Source organism: Callorhinus ursinus, unplaced genomic scaffold (assembly GCF_003265705.2).
Source record: "Callorhinus ursinus isolate GAN/ISIS: 27379988/994484 unplaced genomic scaffold, GSC_fseal_2.0 scaffold54, whole genome shotgun sequence".
Classification (NCBI taxonomy): domain Eukaryota; kingdom Metazoa; phylum Chordata; class Mammalia; order Carnivora; family Otariidae; genus Callorhinus; species Callorhinus ursinus.
The window spans coordinates 3,597,711-3,615,187 of NW_027397116.1; the positions used below are offsets into that span (position 1 = coordinate 3,597,711).

The 17,477-nt window shown below is 45.6% G+C and overlaps 1 protein-coding gene across 1 annotated transcript in view; it reads right to left on the reverse strand.

Moving 5' to 3' along the window:
* ALDH9A1 (aldehyde dehydrogenase 9 family member A1) overlaps positions 1-5,074 on the reverse strand; it is a 13,926-nt gene extending 8,852 nt beyond the window's left edge. The window contains exons 1-3 of the mRNA XM_073884078.1: positions 4,851-5,074; positions 2,059-2,235; positions 1,847-1,872 (exon numbers count right to left, since the gene is read on the reverse strand). Coding sequence (XP_073740179.1) covers positions 1,847-1,872; positions 2,059-2,235; positions 4,851-5,031 — 384 coding nt within the window. The 5' untranslated portion in view covers positions 5,032-5,074. The remainder of the gene's footprint in view (positions 1-1,846; positions 1,873-2,058; positions 2,236-4,850) is intronic.
* Positions 5,075-17,477: the final 12,403 nt, after the last annotated feature.

Sequence of the window (17,477 nt, forward strand, 5' to 3'; positions counted from 1 at the left end):
GGTTCCAAAGGGGCCAGTTCTTAAGAGGACACAACAACCCTAAATGCTTATCCACTAGGGAAAAGTGAGACAAACTAAAATAATAAATTATCTGCTTGAGTTACCACATTTGGGCTATCTAATTCAAAATAATTTTTTTTTAAAGATTTTATTTATTTATTTGAGAGAGAGAGACACAGCGAGAGAGGGAACACAAGCAGGGGGAGTGGGAGAGGGAGAAGCAGGGGGAGTGGGAAAGGGAGAAGCAGGCCTCCCGCCGAGCAGGGAGCCCGATGCGGGGCTCCATCCCACGACCCTGGGATCATGACCTGAGCCGAAGGCAGACGCTTAACAACTGAGCCACCCAGGCGCCCCTCAAAATAATTTTTTGACGACAGAGGAAAATACTTAGTTGGGAGGAAATCCTCCATGAACACTGCTTCATCTCTGTGTGGCCCAGGCTTTCCGAGCAGAGGACACTGGCCAGCTGAGTGGCAAAGGCCTTGGAAGGCAGTCACAGTGTCTGCCTAAAGACAGAGGTGCCCAGAGAGATGTGCAGATGGAAAGCTCACTGCTTCCCATGTCTGGAGACACCTGCTAACTTTCCAAGGTAATAAAGCTGGTAACACCTTCCCCCTGAACCCTGGAGGCGATCTGCTTAGTGAGCCATCTCCCTCGCTCCAGGGTAGAGCAGACACAGGCGTGAGAGCAGCTCCTGCTAAACTGAGTCTCATAACTTTAGGGTTCCCCTGCTGGGAGGCAACCTCTGCAAGTGACAGGGTAATCGGTAGCTCTCACTGCATCTCCCTGTGGGGACTGGAGCTCAGAAAACTAGTATTAAGGTAGTGCCCTGACTGCTGCATTTTGCTGTGAATGATAAATCGTATCTTCCTCGGGGCGCCTGGGTGGCTCAGTTGGTGAGGCGTCTGCCTTCGGCTCTGGTCATGATCTCAGGGTCCTGGATCGAGCCCCACATCAGGCTCCCGGCTCAGCGGGAAGCCTGCTTCTCCCTCTGCCCCTCCCCTCTGCTTGTGCTCTCCCTCTCTCAAATAAACAAATAAATAAAATCTTTAAAAAAACAACATATCTTTCTCTAATCCCGCAAGCTTCATGTCTCCTGTCACTATATATATGTACATACATATGTATAGTAATTCTCAGACACATCACAGTTTCTGACTTAACACACTCGTGAGAACAAAAATCACCAGAGTTCTACCACTCAGAGATAACCACAATTCATATTTTGGTGTACATGCTTCTGAATCTTCTAATTTTCTGTAATAAGCATCTCTAGTCCTTTTGCTTTTTAAGACTAAAAAGCTTAGGGGTTCAATCAGTGAAGCATGCGGATTCTTGATCTCAGGGTCATGAGTTCGAGCCCCATGTTGGGTATAGAGATTACCCAAAATAAATAAAATTAAAAAAAAAAAAGACCGTAAGAAGTTTTAACTTTGTTGGGTTTTTTTTAAGATTATTTATTTATTTGAGAGAGAGAGAGAGAGAGAGAGAGAGAGAGCGAGCATTCAAGCAGGAGGGAGGATGGGGGAGGGGCAGAGGGAGAGGGAGAGTCTCAAGTAGACTCCCCGCTGAGTGCAGAGCCTGACACAGGGCTCGATCCACAACCCCAAGACCACAACCTGAGCCAAAATCAAGAGTCCGATGCTTAACTGACTGAGCTACCCAGGTGCCCCAACTTTGTTTTTTAAGAAGGGAACATCTATCAATCTATGACATCTTCCCAGGCAATTAAGGTAGAAAATGTGCCCGAAAAAAGAACGGTAGACTTAAGAGTCATCAAAGGAAAAAATAAACGGTTCGGGACAAGTACACAGAGTTAAAAAAGGAGACAAGCTGCAAAGGACACATGACAACAAAGATGGAAAAAACAACCTGCCAAGGGAGAGGTCACAGAGAGCCAGGATCCAGAAGGCAATTATTCAAAGAAAGTATGTCCTAGATACCCAGGGGATCACACGAAAATGATTTTTAATTTCATAAAAAAGGCATCGCCTAACAGAGCATCAAAGTCTAACTGCAAACCATCACAGAGAACCCTCAGAGCAACTCAAGGGGGACATCTCTGAAAGAGAAAAAACGTGAAACATACCCTTATTATCCTGGCCGCCTCCAAAAGAACTCGACAGCGCTCCATGCCAGATTTCTGACTCCATATTTTAAAGGCGGCCTTGGCATCTTGCACAGCCAAATTTACTTCCTTCTCTCCTGAGCAAGTGAAGGTGGCTATCACTCGGCCTGTAACCGGAAACACAGTGTTATCTCCAACTGTCACCTCCCATTTAAAGAAAGTACTGTGGGGGCGCCTCGGTGGCTCAGTCGTTAAGCGTCTGCCTTGGGCTCAGGTCATGATCCCGGGGTCCTGGGATCAAGCCCCACATCCGGCTCCCTGCTCAGCGGGAGGCCTGCTTCTCCCTCTCCCACTCCCCCTGTCTGAGTTTCCTCTCTCGCTGTGTCTCTCTCTGTCAAAGAAATAAAATCTTAAAATAAATAAATAAAATAAAGAAAGTACTGTGTATCCAAATTCCCTTTTAGTGACCCCCTTCTTGTTTTCAACTATGGTTTGATTTCATGACCACCCCTATGCCAACAGTTCTTAACTCTGTTTTGAGGTGACTGAACCCTTTAGGAATCGAACAAAAGGGGGTGCCTGGGTGGCTCAGTCATTAAGCATCTGCCTTTGGCTCAGGTCGTGGTCCCAGGGTCCTGGGATCGAGCCCCGCTTCGGGCTCCCTGCTCCGCGGGAAGCCTGCTTCTCCCTCTCCCACTCCCCCTGCTTGTGTTCCCTCTCTCGCTGTGTCTCTCTCTGTCAAATAAACAAAATATTTAAAAAAAAAAAAGAATCTAACAAAAGGTGCAGACTTCTCTCTAGAAAACTGTACTTCACTGCATCACAGAATTAAAGAGAGAATGTGTCCTTGCCCTAAGCACAGCACAAACTTCAGGTTAGGAACCCCTTCCTCCTCTATTTTATAGCTGGGTTTTGAAACTCTCCTTAACAATGTTTGAGAATCAGGGGCGCCTGGGTGGCTCAGTCGTTAAGCGTCTGCCTTCGGCTCAGGTCATGATCCCAGGGTCCTGGGATCGAGCCCCGCATCGGGCTCCCTGCTCCGCGGGAAGCCTGCTTCTCCCTCTCCCACTCCCCCCTGCTTGTGTTCCCTCTCTCACTGTATCTCTCTGTCAAATAAATAAAATCTTTAAAAAAACCAAAAACAATGTTTGAGAATCTCAGGGGTCTTGCAAAATCAAAGTTGAAAGTCCTCAGTCCCCTGGGTTATAAATTCTGATTTGATATCACTGGTCTATGTTCTACATAAGTCGTATCATACTACTGAGACACTCACTTCATGAGTGTGGTTAATAAACAGTAATATCGGGAAAACCTATCCTTAAACACAAGAAAAAATTTTTCTCATGGGGCGCTTGGGTGGCTCAGATGGTTAAGCGTCTGCCTTCAGCTCAGGTCATGATCCCAGGGTCCTGGGATCGAGCCCCCGCATCGGGCTCCTGGCTCAGTGGGGGGCCTGCTTCTCCTTCTCTGTCCGCCTCTTCCCCTGCTCATGCTCTGTCTTTCTGTCTGTATCTCTGTGTCTCAGATGAATAAATAAAATCTTAAAGAAAAAATTTTTCTCAAAAGTCTCTCCTTTTCTTACTCCAACCTTATTCCCTATCCCGATGCAAAATATGAACCCCGCATCCCAAGGGTTGTGACTGCCTCTACCAACAGGAATTACTTTAAGTACACCAAATCGGCAGTTCCTTTTCCATCCCCCAAGAACTCCAGGGACTCTGCTTTTTCCAGGAAGATTTCACAAGCCTGCCATTTGTTACAAATTTGAATAGCTAGTTGGTAAGGGCAGTGGCTAAGGATTGCACACACTGTAGGTAATTAAAATAAAGAGCAATTTTTCCTTCTCCTGTAGGACTACAGGGATGGGGGTGGAGAGGCTGTTTCCTCTGCAAGAGTCCACTGACCCCTGGGGTCCCTTCCTGCTCTGACAAGGTTACTACTGCTCCGTGGTTTAGCGGGATGGATCAATCCTAAATTCTGCAGCCCTTCGCAATCCAGTTGTGTCCCTCTGGCCACCTGCCATTCTGGTTTGCACAACACATTTACATTTTTCTCCCCATAAATATTACATAAATCTCAACAAAACAAACATAAACCAAAAACCAAAACCTCTTCCTCATTAGCTGTGTGATCCTCAGAATTCTGAGAGCAAATCCAGGGCCCAGCACGGGTATTTGCCAGGTATTTGGCAACCTCAAGCACTGGATAAAACCTGGGCTTTTTTCCCTTTCCCAATTCTAATTCATGCAAGAAATATTTTAACGCTAGGAGATCGCAACAAAGCCCTCATTCAGGCTCCTTAGAGTCATCTGTGAATGCTTCTCCATTCTCGGCACTAATGTTTTCACCTGCGTCCTTCTGGAAATCCTAATCCTTTCCCATGCAAAGTTGAATACATTACTGCCGTTCTAACTTTAAAAATTAATAACTAACAGGGGCACAACCTCACGCACCGTGGCTTTGTAGACTCTTCAGGCCGTTGTAGCACGACCTACGATCCCCCCCCGCGACGCAACTCACCAGCTTTACCAGTTTTCTAGACTCTCTCCCTGTTCCTGTCCAGATGCATTCGCGTTTGCACGGAGTCCTTAGCGGCCTGCACACACAACTCTATTCTCCACACCGTCACTCACTTATGCCCAGCAAACGTCTGCCGAACGCACTAAATGAAGGTTCAAGGCAGTAGAACACCTCCACGAGTGGGGCGGGGAAGCGCCCAGGCCCCGCCGCCGCCCCCCTGCACCGCCGCCCAGGCCCCGCAGTCCGGTCTCCGCCCGGTTACCGGTTGCCGGCTCGAACGCCTTCTCGGTGCCGGAGGCGTCCGCCGGATCCACGCGGGCCCCGCCGCGGTAATTGAGCGGCTGCGACACAACGAAAGTGCCAGTGCTCATGGCCGCAGCAGGAGCAGGCCGAAGCGTGCGGAGAAGCGGAGCGAGCGCAGCGCAGCGGGCTCGGAGACACATGGGAGCCGGACGCAGCGGGCGGCGGGGAGGAGCGAGACGGAAGGAGAGGCTGGCGGGGAGAGGCGGGGCGGGCAGGGCGGGGCCGCGGGCAGAGGCGGAGCTGGCGCGGAGGGGCGGGGCCGCGGAGAGAAGGGGCGAGCAGCTGGGCCCTCCAGGACGCGAGAGGGGCGGGTCCGCGGGGCTGTTGGGGAGGAGCTGGGGGAGAGGCGGGGCTGACGGGGAGAGGCGGGGCCGCGGGGTCTGGAGGGGAGGAGCGGGGGGAGAGGCGGGGCTGACGGGGAGAGGCGGGGCCGCGGGGGCTGGGGGAGGGGCGGGGCAGTGGAGAGGCAGGGCGAGGGGCGGGGCCCTCAGGGCCGGGACGGGGCCGGCGGGGAAGGGAGGGGCGGGCCCGGCGGGGCGGGGAGGCAGGGAGAACGGATGCCCGTCACCCCGGGGCGTACCCCAGCTTTAAGGGCCTCCAGGTGAGGAGCAGGGTCTGGGAGACTCAGTGGCGTAGGTTCCTAGGCGGTCCAGGTCAGTCCCTCGCTTAGCCAGAAGGATGGGGACACACACACACACACACACACACACACACACACACACACGGAAAATGAGAACCATGTGAGGAGATGCACAGGTGAATTAGTTTGATCGTGGTGATTATTTCACAGTGTATACCTATATCAAAACATCAGGTCGTACACCTTAAATATATACAATTTTTGTCAATTATACCTCAGTAAAGATAAGAAGGGAAAAAAAGATCTGAGAAAACCCAGAGAATGTTAAGTCCTTGACTGTAATACTGTTTCATCTGCTCTCCTCCATGTCCTCATCCGAGGAAGTTGACACTTCTGTTTCCAATGATGATGCAATAACAGGGACTAGATATATCTTCTTGTCTTAAACAACTAGAAAACTGGGCTAAATATAGGAAGCAATAATTTACAGATACAGGACAAGAGGTAACATAGGATAGTGGTCCAAAGTGAGCCCTTCAAGCTTCCCAGCTGTCTGCCTAAAAAGAGTTTCCAGGCCACAGGGCAGGGAGAGGGAACCCAAATAGAGGCCAGCCACCTTCCTGAACAAGGAGACAGAATTTCCAGCTCACGAATATGAAGGGGGCTAAAGAGGAAGGAGCTATACAAAGAGAGCTTTGGAGATCAGCAGAGAGCGCCCTTGATTTGAAGGCTAAGTACTGATCTATAGTACTATAAAGTACGTATTACGGTACTCAGTAGGGAGGAGACAATTCAGGGCTGAGGAAACACCCACCAGAAAGGGATAAGCAGGAAAATCCCTTGAGCTCATATGGGACTGGGAATTGTTGTGTTCCCACCAGCCAGAATAGAAAGACCGTATAAGAGAGGGCACTGTGTAGGGTCCTCAGAAGGATATTGCCTTAATAGTGGGGTCACATCAGCCCCAGTGGCTACTCTGGGTCTGCTGTAACAATGCTTATCAGCAAGTCTCAGAAGGATCCAATCAATTCCAAGTAACTCATCTGTGCCCCAGAACAAAAACGCCCAAATATTTAAAGGAATACAACAAAGTCTAGCACCTAAAAAAGTATAACCCTGAATGTCTAGAGCCAACCAAAAATTATCATGTATGCAAACAACCAGGAGAGAAATCAATCAAAAGAAAGACCCAGAAACCGCAGACGACAGAATTAATAGAAAAGGATGTTAAAAGTTATCATAAAAGTACTCAATATGCTTATGAAGGTAGAGGAAAAAATAAACATCATGAGGAGGAAAAGATACATAAAAGATCTATATCAAACTTCTGGAGATGAAAAACATAATATCTGAAATTTAAAAACATACCAAGTGGGATTAACAGATGCTGCAGAGGAAAAGATTAATGGGTTTGAAGACATGGCAGTAGACATTCTCCAAAATGAAACACAAAGAGAAAAAAAAGACTGGAAAATACAATAAACAGAGCATTTCTGGGCCGTGGGGCACTATCTAGTGACCTAATATGTATGTAATTGGTCTCAGAAGTGGGGGCATTGGGAGGTGGAAAGAAAAACATTTCGAAGAAATAATGGTCAACATTTTTCCAAATTTCTTTTTTTTTTAAAGATTTTATTTATTTATTCATGAGAGACAGAGAGAGAGAGAGGCAGAGAGAGAGAGAGACACAGAGAGAGAGAAAGGCAGAGGGAGAAGCAGGCTCCCAAGGAGCAGGGAGCCCGATGCGGGACTCGATCCCAGGACTCCAGGATCATGACCTGAGCCGAAGGCAGACGCCCAACCATCTGAGCCACCCAGGCGCCCAACATTTTTCCAAATTTCATGAAAACTATAAATTTAGCAATCCAAGTTCAATGAACTTCAAGCAGAAGAAATATTAACTACAGCAAAACACGTCCTATTTGAAATACTAGAAACCTGTAATGAATAGAAATCCTCAAGCAGTTGCTAAGGAGTGTGCCTTCTGGAGGACTATTTGACTTTCGCACCCTGATGTCTGCAAGTTTGGGAGCACAAGATTTGTTTTAACAAACACTTCTTTTTCAGCCAGGCTCCCTGTGGTTTCTTCAGGAATACTCTCACTTTAAAAACCTACAAGGCATTTATTTACTCTGCTTCTATCCAGTCCATGTCTCAGGAGCCATACACAGAGGTCTTTTCTAGATGGAGTCCTTAACCTGTTTCATGACAGGCTTCCTTGCCCCTAAGCTCCTCTTTCCCAATTTAGTGGCACCTGCCTTGAAACCGCCTGAAACAACTGGGCAAGATTGGAATGAGATCTTTGTTGGCCTGAGATGTCTTAATGAGAGGCTGCTGAGACAAGGCCAAAAAGTCTTGTCCCTTGCTATTTATGCAATTGAAGCAGTTGGCTTTTCAATATCTACAGGGTCCCAAATTCTGGACTCTTCGTTCCCTTCTTTTTCTTCAAAACCCATAGAGTCTAACCTGAGCTCCTTTCTTCCTAGTAATACCTAGCTAAAAACAGCAAAAGGCAGCCACCTCATACCTTCTGGCTCATTCCAACCACCTACTCTAGAAGTACGGGCACAATGGGAACTATATCTGCCTTTCAAGTTACCACAGAAACCGTTCCACGAACGTTTTACCAAAACACTAGCTTTTCAGCTGGTGATATCAGTTACTAACCTTCTGCTATGCATCTACTAAGCCAATGCCTGTGTTTTAGGTGTTATTTTATTTTATTTAAGATTTATTTATTTTAGGGGCGCCTGGGTGGCCCATCGATTAAGCGTCTTGCCTTCAGCTCAGGTCATGGTCCCGGGGCCCTGGGATCGAGCTCCGCATCGGGCTCCCTGCTCCGCGGGAAGCCTGCTTCTCCCTCTCCCTCTGCTGCTCCCCCTACTTGTGCCCCCTCTCTCTCTGACAAATAAACAAATAAAAACTTTTTAAAAAAAGATTTATTTATTTTAGAGAGAGAGAGCATGAGAGCATGGGCAGGTGGGGGGGAAGAGGGAGAGGGAGAATCCTCGAGCAGACTCTCTGCTGAGCATCCCGAAGCGGGGCTTGATCCCAGTGATGTGGGAAACAAAGGCAGAAGAAAAATTATAAAACTTCCTTACTACCAGGGCACCTGGGTGGCTCGGTCGTTAAGCATCTGCCTTCGGCTCAGGTCATGATCCCAGGGTCCTGGGATCGAGCCCTGCATCGGGCTCCTTGCTCGGCGGGAAGCCTGCTTCTCCAGCTCCCACTCCCCCTGCTTGTGTTCCCTCTCTCGCTGTCTCTCTCTGTGTGTCAAATAAATAAATAAAATCTTTAAAAAAAATAAAAACTAAATTTCCTTCCTACCTACAACCCATTGACAAGTCCTTGAAACAGGCAGAGTGCATTCCTCTAGGGACTCAACTGCCTCGATGTTGACACTTGGCTAAGGGCAAAAGGCAATCTTAGCCTGAACACCCCCCTTCCCTGCCCCAGGATCCTGTAAGTCTACTTTAACATATAAAAATTCCTTTGGAAATTTCCTTTATCTCTACCCCCCAAGATAAGTGTTGGCAATCATCCCCCAAGCATATGGTCCACCGATACACATCTGAAGGTTTGTGACGAAGGTTTTATTAGATGGTAATAAACGCCCTTTTCCCAACAATAGCTAGCCCTCTCAAGGTCCTGGAAACCTTGCTTCCAAAATTCCTTAGAGACTTACGCTCTCCCTAACCCCTTCCCAACTTGGAAGTATGTAATGGGCCACTGCTCATGACCCCAGTGCTGCTCTTTCAGGCCACGGGGCCTGTCCCTGTGCTTTAATAGAATCACCTTTTTGCACCAAAGACATCTCGAGAATTCTTTCTTGGCCGTCGGCTTCAAATCCTAACCTTCTTTCCTACATCACCAGGACCCTGAGATCATGACCTGAGCTGAAACCAAGAGTTGGCTGCTTAACTGACTGAGCCACCCAGACACCCCTTAGGTGTTTTTTATTTTTTTATTTAGAGATTTTATTTATTTATTTATTTGAGAGAGAGAGAGAGCATGAGAGAGAGATCACAAGGTGTTTATTTTAAATAGCATTCTGCTTCAGGGTACCAATTTCTGTATGAGTCAGAGTATGTTAAACTAGTTTATTAAACAAATCTAAAATGCAATAACTTGAAAACAGTAGAAATTTATTTACAACTTACCTAACAGTCCAGGGACATCTAGGTGAGAATGTTCAAGATCTGTGGAGCCAGAGTGGGGAGGAGGGAGCTCAGCTGCACAGAGTTACTGAAGGAATCAGGATGCCGGCATCAACATGTGGTTTCCAAGGATGTTCTCAGTGTCACCCTGCCGGTCATCCAGAAAAGAAAAAGAGCAAGAAGGTGTAATGGGTCAGTCATGGAAGTGGCTCATATCACTTTGCTTCCCCACCCAGTGGGGAGAAATTCGTTGCATGGCTATACCGAAGTGTCACTCATAGTTAGTTAACTAGTTAGTTAGCCAAGTACGCATTTGGGAACACAGCTAGCCAGCTCCACCACAGATGTTCTGTTAGTCAGGGTTTCCCGGAGAAACAGATTCAATAGGATGTATTATGTAGACAGAATGAGAGAGACAGAGAGAGGTTTTAAGGAATTGGCTTACACAGTGCTGGGGGCTGGCGAGTCTGAAGTCCCCAGGTCAGGCTGTCAGCCTGGACTTTCAAGTAAGAATTGATGTGCAGTCCTGAATCCAAACTCTGCAGGACACTAAGCTGGAAACTCGGACAGAGTTCCGATGTTGTGCTCATGAGGAAAATTCCTTCTTAAAATTCTTTTTTTTTTAAGATTTTATTTATTTGACAGAGAGACACACAGCGAGAGAGGGAACACAAGTAGGGGGAGTGGGGAAGGGAGAAGCAGACTCCCCGCGGAGCAGGGAGCCTGATGCAGGGCTCGATTCCAGGACCCTGAGATCATGACCTGAGCCGAAATTGAAAGTTGGATGTTTAACCGACTGAGCCACCCAGGTGCCCCTTTCTCTCTTATTTTTAAGGATGGTTGCCAGTCGAGGGAGGGACAGACCTTTTTTATTGTTTTCGTTGTGTGTGTGTGTGTTTTTTTTTCATGGAAAGATATTGAAAGGCTTGAGGAGTGACAGAAGGAGGGTCTAGGAATGGAAAATGTTAACACACCTGCCATGCATCTACGAGGTCTGTGTCTTAAGCTCAACCATAGGGAGCCTCCCATTGGCCCCATTACACCCATTCTAGAATCCTCTCGGTGTGTGTGGTCCTTTCTCCCTGCCTCCCTTGCCGTGCACAGTGGACAGGTAGCTCCAAGAACAAAGCCCATCATGCCCCTGGCGAGCTGGCAGAGCCAGTTACCATCACTAGGCGGCGCACGCACATAAGCAGTAGGTTGAGCAGCGCCCCCGCCCCGCACCCCCTCCCCCCGCATTAAAGTTAGAAAACTAGAGAAAGCAAACCCATGCAACAAAGAAGGAATGCAAGAATGCGGTTCACAGATTCAAATAGTTATGGCATTTTTGAAATGTTGACCACCCAGCTGCTTTATCCTGTGCCCCCAAAACTTGGGGCTGGGTGGATATCGGTCATGATAGAAATCTCCCTGCACCAGGTGGCAGCAGACAGCAAGGTACAGAGTCCGAGAGGCTGCCGGCCCCGCAAGGACACGATGGCCCCCACAGCAGCCCATCTCTCCCTTGAATGGCCTCTCTACATCATCATTCATACCGCTTAATATTAGTAACCTACGCAAAAGCCATTTCTCCCTTTTCCCAGGCTAGCAAACTCTCCTCACATAACTAGGACAAATCAGGAGTAGACTGAACCAACCAGGGTTCTTATTCCCCTTGACATTGATGGGTTTGGGGATGGGCATGTGACCCAGATCCAGCCAGTAAGCACTGGAGAGGCCGGGCATCTTCTAGGGGAGGAGTAGAGGGAGAGGGACAAGCACACTCCATGCTGAGCGCAGACTCCGATGCGGGACTTGATCCCACGACCTTCAGATGGTGACCTGAGCCAAGCAGGCGCCCCAAGACTTCCTACTCTTAAAAAAAAAAAAAAAATTAATTTCTGTTGTTTAAGCCACTCAGTTTGTGGTACTTTGTTATAACAGCTGTAGCAAACTAATCCAGGGAGCCAATGGCGAGTTTTGAGCAGAGGAGTTACACACTCTGGCTTACTTTTTAAAGGAATCACACACTGTTGCTACCTTACAAAAAGAGTGGAAGCAAGTGGACCAGTCAGGCTGCTAATGCGATAAGCTAGGTGGGAGGTGATTGTAGGCCACGGTGGAGGGAATGAGAAAAGCAAAGCCAAGAGAATATGCTACTTGGTTGGCTGTGGGGAATGTGTGTGAGAAGAACCAAGGGTGCCCACGTCTTTTTTTTTTTTTTTTTTTTTTTGAGAGAACGAAGGGTGCCCACATCTTAACCTTATTCATCTTCAGCTCGAGAAGCCTCCGTTTCTCCTGGGTATTCTTGTGTTGACATCTCTGTCTCTATTTTTCCTTTAAATGATAATGTCCCCCAGGATTTGGTCTTCTGCCTTCACAATCTATAGATCCTCCTCATAGATCACAGCCAAACCTATGACTTCAACTTTCACTGGCATTTTGATGACTCCCAAATATACAACCCCTGATTTCCCTTCTGAGTGCCAGGAACATAGATCCAGACTCCATTAGGCATTCCTGCCTCGCTATCCCAAACCTTCTTTCATTCATTTTGTCTAAATAGACTCATATGGGGCACCTGGGTGGCTCAGTCAGTTGGGCATCTGCCTTCAGCTCAGGTCATGATCCCAGGGTCCTGGGATCAAGCCCCGTGTCGGGCTCCCTGCTCAGTCGGGAGTCTGCTTCTCCCTCTTCCTTTGCCCCTTCCCCCATCCCTGTTCATGCTTCTTCTCTCTCAAATAATTAAAAAAATCTTAAAAATAAATGGACTCATTATTTACCCCAAAGTGTGTTCCTCCTCCTCTATTCCCTTCAATGTACCTGGGAAGTTCAAATGTGGCTTCAGCTGTAGGCAGTTAGATCTAGGGGTTCAAATAATGTTGTCAAAGTCGCCCTGCCCCCACACACACCTCTGCTCTACTTCTTTATGTGTATTGGATTCATTCATTCATTCTCTACATTCATCAGAAAGAATGGTGAATGGTTCAAGCCTATGTACTTATAGCTTGTGACCCAAAAGGATCAGAGGCCTTCTCTTTCCTTTGATCCACCTATCAAATATTAGAGTAGTTCCTGATTGGTTTTGTTTGGCCCGTATGCCCAGTCTGGAGCCCAGTCACTGGCACCAGGACAGAATACTCTAACCGGCTAGCCTTGGTCCTGCACCCAGCTTCAAGGGAAGGTGTGACCGACAGGACGTACCACATGCAGTTGGGGAGGTATGGTTCCCTAGAGGAAACCGTTATCAGGAGTGCTAGGCAGTCAGTCATATACTCCACTCACACTGTTATATTCAGTGATTCACAGGAATTACTTGTAACAATTTTTGTAACTAGATGTTCACTTGTCTGACAATTTGACATCTATCTCCCTCACCAGATTGGAACGCGTGAAAATGTAACTGTGTATTTTTGGTGACCAGTGTCCCCTGGCACACAGTAGGTGCTTAGTATTTGATGAGTGGTTGGCCTCCTAACCTGTCCAAAGGCTTGCCTTTTCTCATCTATGTCCACCCTGCCACCAGAGTGATCTTAAAATGTGCATCTGATTATGCCACTTCTCTGCTTGTACTCACTGGCTTCTTGGAGCTCTCAAACTAAATCCCTTAGCTAATCACGAAGAGACCACACGGCTTGTCAGTTCTCCATTTCTCCCTAATGATCCAGTCATCCTCAGCTACCTACTGTTTCTTGTCTGCTTACTTTTTTGTACATTAGTCTACATTATTTGTTGTCTCCAATGCTTTTCCTCCAACTTTTTCTCTGCCACCTCCAATAAACCCTTCAGAATTTGGCTCTGGCCAAACTCTCAGAAACCATTCTTGGATCTGTTAGACATCCTCCTCTATGCTCCTAAAGCAGGTAGTATTCCTCTCTACTTAGCACACTTTGTTGATTTATTCCAATGCTGCCCCATCTATACTCTATGCTCCTTGAAGGCAAGGGTTTTTACTAATTCTTGCTGACCAGTACCCAAAATTCTTGCCAAAGAGAATTAATGGTTCCTTTCTCTATGTTTAGCTACTTCTATTGCAATAAGCATTACAGTCATTAATGTTGCTCATCCTTCTCCTAGAGGATTCTATGTATTATCAATCCCTGTACCTAGCCTGGTGCACCTGAGCTGTTCTGACCTAAAAAGTCAATTACAGAATAGAATCACACACACAAAAATATTTTATGTACTTCAGACACTTTTAACTTAACACATACAAATACATACCCATTCACTTTTTTATGTAGGGCCAAGGCATTTTCCTTGAGTGTGGGCCTATTGTTTGGAGTTCCACTGGTTTTGGGGTTTCTGTGGGGTTTTGGTTTTTTTGTTGTTGTTCTTTTCATTTTTTGGTTTTGTTTTGATCATGCATGACTGGCTTATTTATTCCAAAGAATTACTGTATTTATTTTGTTTTCCATGCATACTTTGTAGCAGTAATATGAAAGAACCAAACATTTGCAACTCAAACTTTTTAAAAATTGGGAAGAATTTAAACAGAACTTGTAATGACAAAAATCCCATGCTTTATGGTGGATGCTTTCCAAAGATAAAATGTTTTAAAACCAAAATGTATCACCTCCGATTTCCAGTTTTTGTTTCCTTAACGTGGAACTGTGAACTGAAACACTAAGAAAGGATAGAAGGGCTGAATCTTTCTAAATTATTACTTTTTTCAGTCTCTGTTATTTCACCCACAAATAAGTCAAAACAATTATGTTCAGCAACTTGCTTTTATTGAGTCATTCCAAACCATTCAGTTTTCATAGATGCAATTCTTTTTGCATTCATATTAATTCACCTAATATTTTGTCAATTTATGTGATTAAAATTAACAAAACAAATAACGTTCCACAATTCACAGGTGGGAGCTGAAGTGCGTAAGCATGGCAAAGAGCATTCGATGTGCCGTGCGCTTTGCAGAGAGGACGGAGAGGATGCAGGGGAAGATTTGGATAAGAGAAGGTTGGATCAAGGAGCTCTGACTGGAGTTTATTAACCCCATTTTCCAGATGAGGCCGTTGAGACTTAGAAAGTTAAGACACTTGGCCATTTTTAGTAAGTGATTAATATATGAAAAACACAAACAGAGATACAGAGAGGAGAAAGAACCGGCTGTCTAAAGGTCAAAGAAAACTTAGGAGGAGATGATGCTTGAGCAGAGTCTAGAAGGGAACAGGAGGAAATCAGACAAGTAAGCGGGAGAACATTCCAGGCAGAGAAAACAAGGGTAATAAAGTCCAAAAGGACTGTGAAAAATGAAGAATTCTCAAAATAAATTCTGCTTGACTGGAGCCTAGGTTTAGCAGGGTGTGACTGGGGCTAGAGATCCAGGCTGGGATGGTCTCCCGTGCCAAATAGTTTACTTAGAGGCTCCCAGGAGCCACTGGACCACTTTCCTTGGAGAAGCAACACAATCAGGCTTATATTATAGAAAGACATTGCCATGACAGGATGGACAACGGTCCAGAGTAAGGGAGACAGCCTGGGAGGCTGCTGCAGGGGAACTCGGGACAGTGATGAGGACCTGAACCCAGAGGCGTCCACACATGGTATTCTCTTCCCACCGACAAGTGCCGGCAAGAATAAACAGGCATGTGATCAGCAAAACCCAAACTGAGGGAAACTCTACAGGGTAAACAGCTCAGTTTCTTCAGTAAATAAATTGCAAGGGGGAAAATGACAGAGACAGTGGGGAGCTAAAAAGGGAGTGGGCTCCAAACCCTACAGCATTAGCATCACCTTGCACTTGTTAGAAGTGCAAATTCTCAAGCTCCACCCCAGACATAGGATCAGAAACTGTTTTAAAAAGCCTTGTAGGGGATTCTGATGCACTCTTGTTTGAAAACTGCTAAAACAGACTGGAAGAAATTTATAATGCTTATCAGCCAACTGCAATACAGTTATCTTATTTGGCTCTTCATTCAAAAAAGATTGCAACAAGTTTTGACATCTTTAGACAATTTATGGTATCAAGGAATTATCTGTTTTTTAGGTATGTAAATGATGTTAAGATCATACACACACACACACATATTTAAAAGCATTGAAATATTTATGCATAAAAGATGGGATGCCTAGGATTTGCTTCAAAATACTATAGGAGGCAGGCAGGGGTAGACATGAGATTGGCCATGAGTTAGTAATGTTGAACAATGGGTATCTCAGTGTTCTTTATACTTTGTAAGACTTTTGTTTTTGAGACTTTTTTCCATTCTAAAAAGTTTAAAAACTCAAGGGTAAAAGTAAAAGACTATAATTTAAGCAGAATTAATGAAAAAAAAGAAAGTAGACTGAAAAAAACCCTACTACATACTAGTGTGTGGCAAAATGATTTTGATTTGGATGTAAGGGAATCCTGTATGCTCATCAATCCACTGATGTCACTGTATGTCCAGGACCCCACTGGAGGATGATTTACATGGGAGAAGAGGGACCACAGTCGGCTCAAGGGCTTATGAGTACCTACACCCATTTGCTTTCCAATTTCCAAACTGACTTAGATTTTTGAATGCTATCTGTTAATAAATTCAGGTTTACCTACATTTTTTTTGAAAGTTTACTGCTTTAGCATATTATGACTGCAACCTGAGTAGGCTAATACACAGCATTAAAAATGCTTGATTTTTTTCCCTTAAACCAGAAAAGGGACAACTATCCTTTACATAGGTCCAGTAGCCAAGTCATACATCTTAAGAGATGTTCAGAGGCTCGTCTGGCTTGAAAGTTCATCATCCAAATGACTAGTCTTGAAAACTGTTCAGGGCAAGTAATTAAAAAACACTAATTGTGAGGTTGCATAGCCCTTAATACAGCCCTTAACGTACGTTCTTGTGATGTGTTAGCTTTATTCTTCGGTGATACGTCTATCGTGCTGTTTTAGAAACAGGGTGAGTAGATGTTACTCTCCTTCCTTTTTACTCTCCCTCTTATTCACCCTCTTCTATCGAAATGCACTTTATGAAAACCTGGTCCATAAGAAATTTAATTAGAAAGCACTCTCATCAAGACCTAAGGAGGTAGGTGGTAGGATGGACTATATATTCTCACTCTACAAATGCATTGGCAGAATTTTCAGTGTGGTTCCTTCTCTTTTCTGCTTTAGTTTAGAGATTCCGTCATTTTTGTCATCACTGTTATCATGATCATCATTTTTGTCATGATCATTCTTTTCACTATTATTTTGCCTGGAACAGTCAATGATGTGGGGAAAAGACCATTAGAAATCACTGCCACCCATTATCAGGCATCCTTTCTGATCAAAGTGACCTAGAAATAAAAGATTTCTGTTCCATTTCATCTGCTTTTGTTGAGCTTCTGCTGTGTTCCCCCCCTTGGTGATAGCTTTAAGGAAACAAGAACAACCAAGCCCACCCCCCCCACCCCCCACCACCAATTCATGTCTCACGTACTCTAGCTGAAGAAATAAGAGCCGAGGGAAGAGAATCACTGCACACCTACGGGAAGGGACTGGAGAGCCCGGACTATATAACTTTAGGTGGCTTCGCTCCAAATCCTAACTCTGCCGCTCACTAGCTAAGTGATGGTGAGCGAGTTACTTAACCTCTCTTGCCTCAGTTTCTTCATCTGTTAAATGAGGGTAAGAACAGTAGTTACCTTATGGGGTTTTCTTGAAGCCATTCTTAACTAGATAATCCATAAAACACTTAAATTTATCCATATATTTTATAAATTTCTGTGTTGACCATTGTCTCTTATATCCTACACCTTCCCCCTGGTATTCTTTTCTGTCCTGGAAATATATTTCTTTTTTTAATATGAAAGCTCTATGCCCAACATGGGGCTTAAACTCATGTCCTCGAGATCAAGAGTTGCATGCTCTACTGAGTGAGCTAGATGCCCTGGAAATATA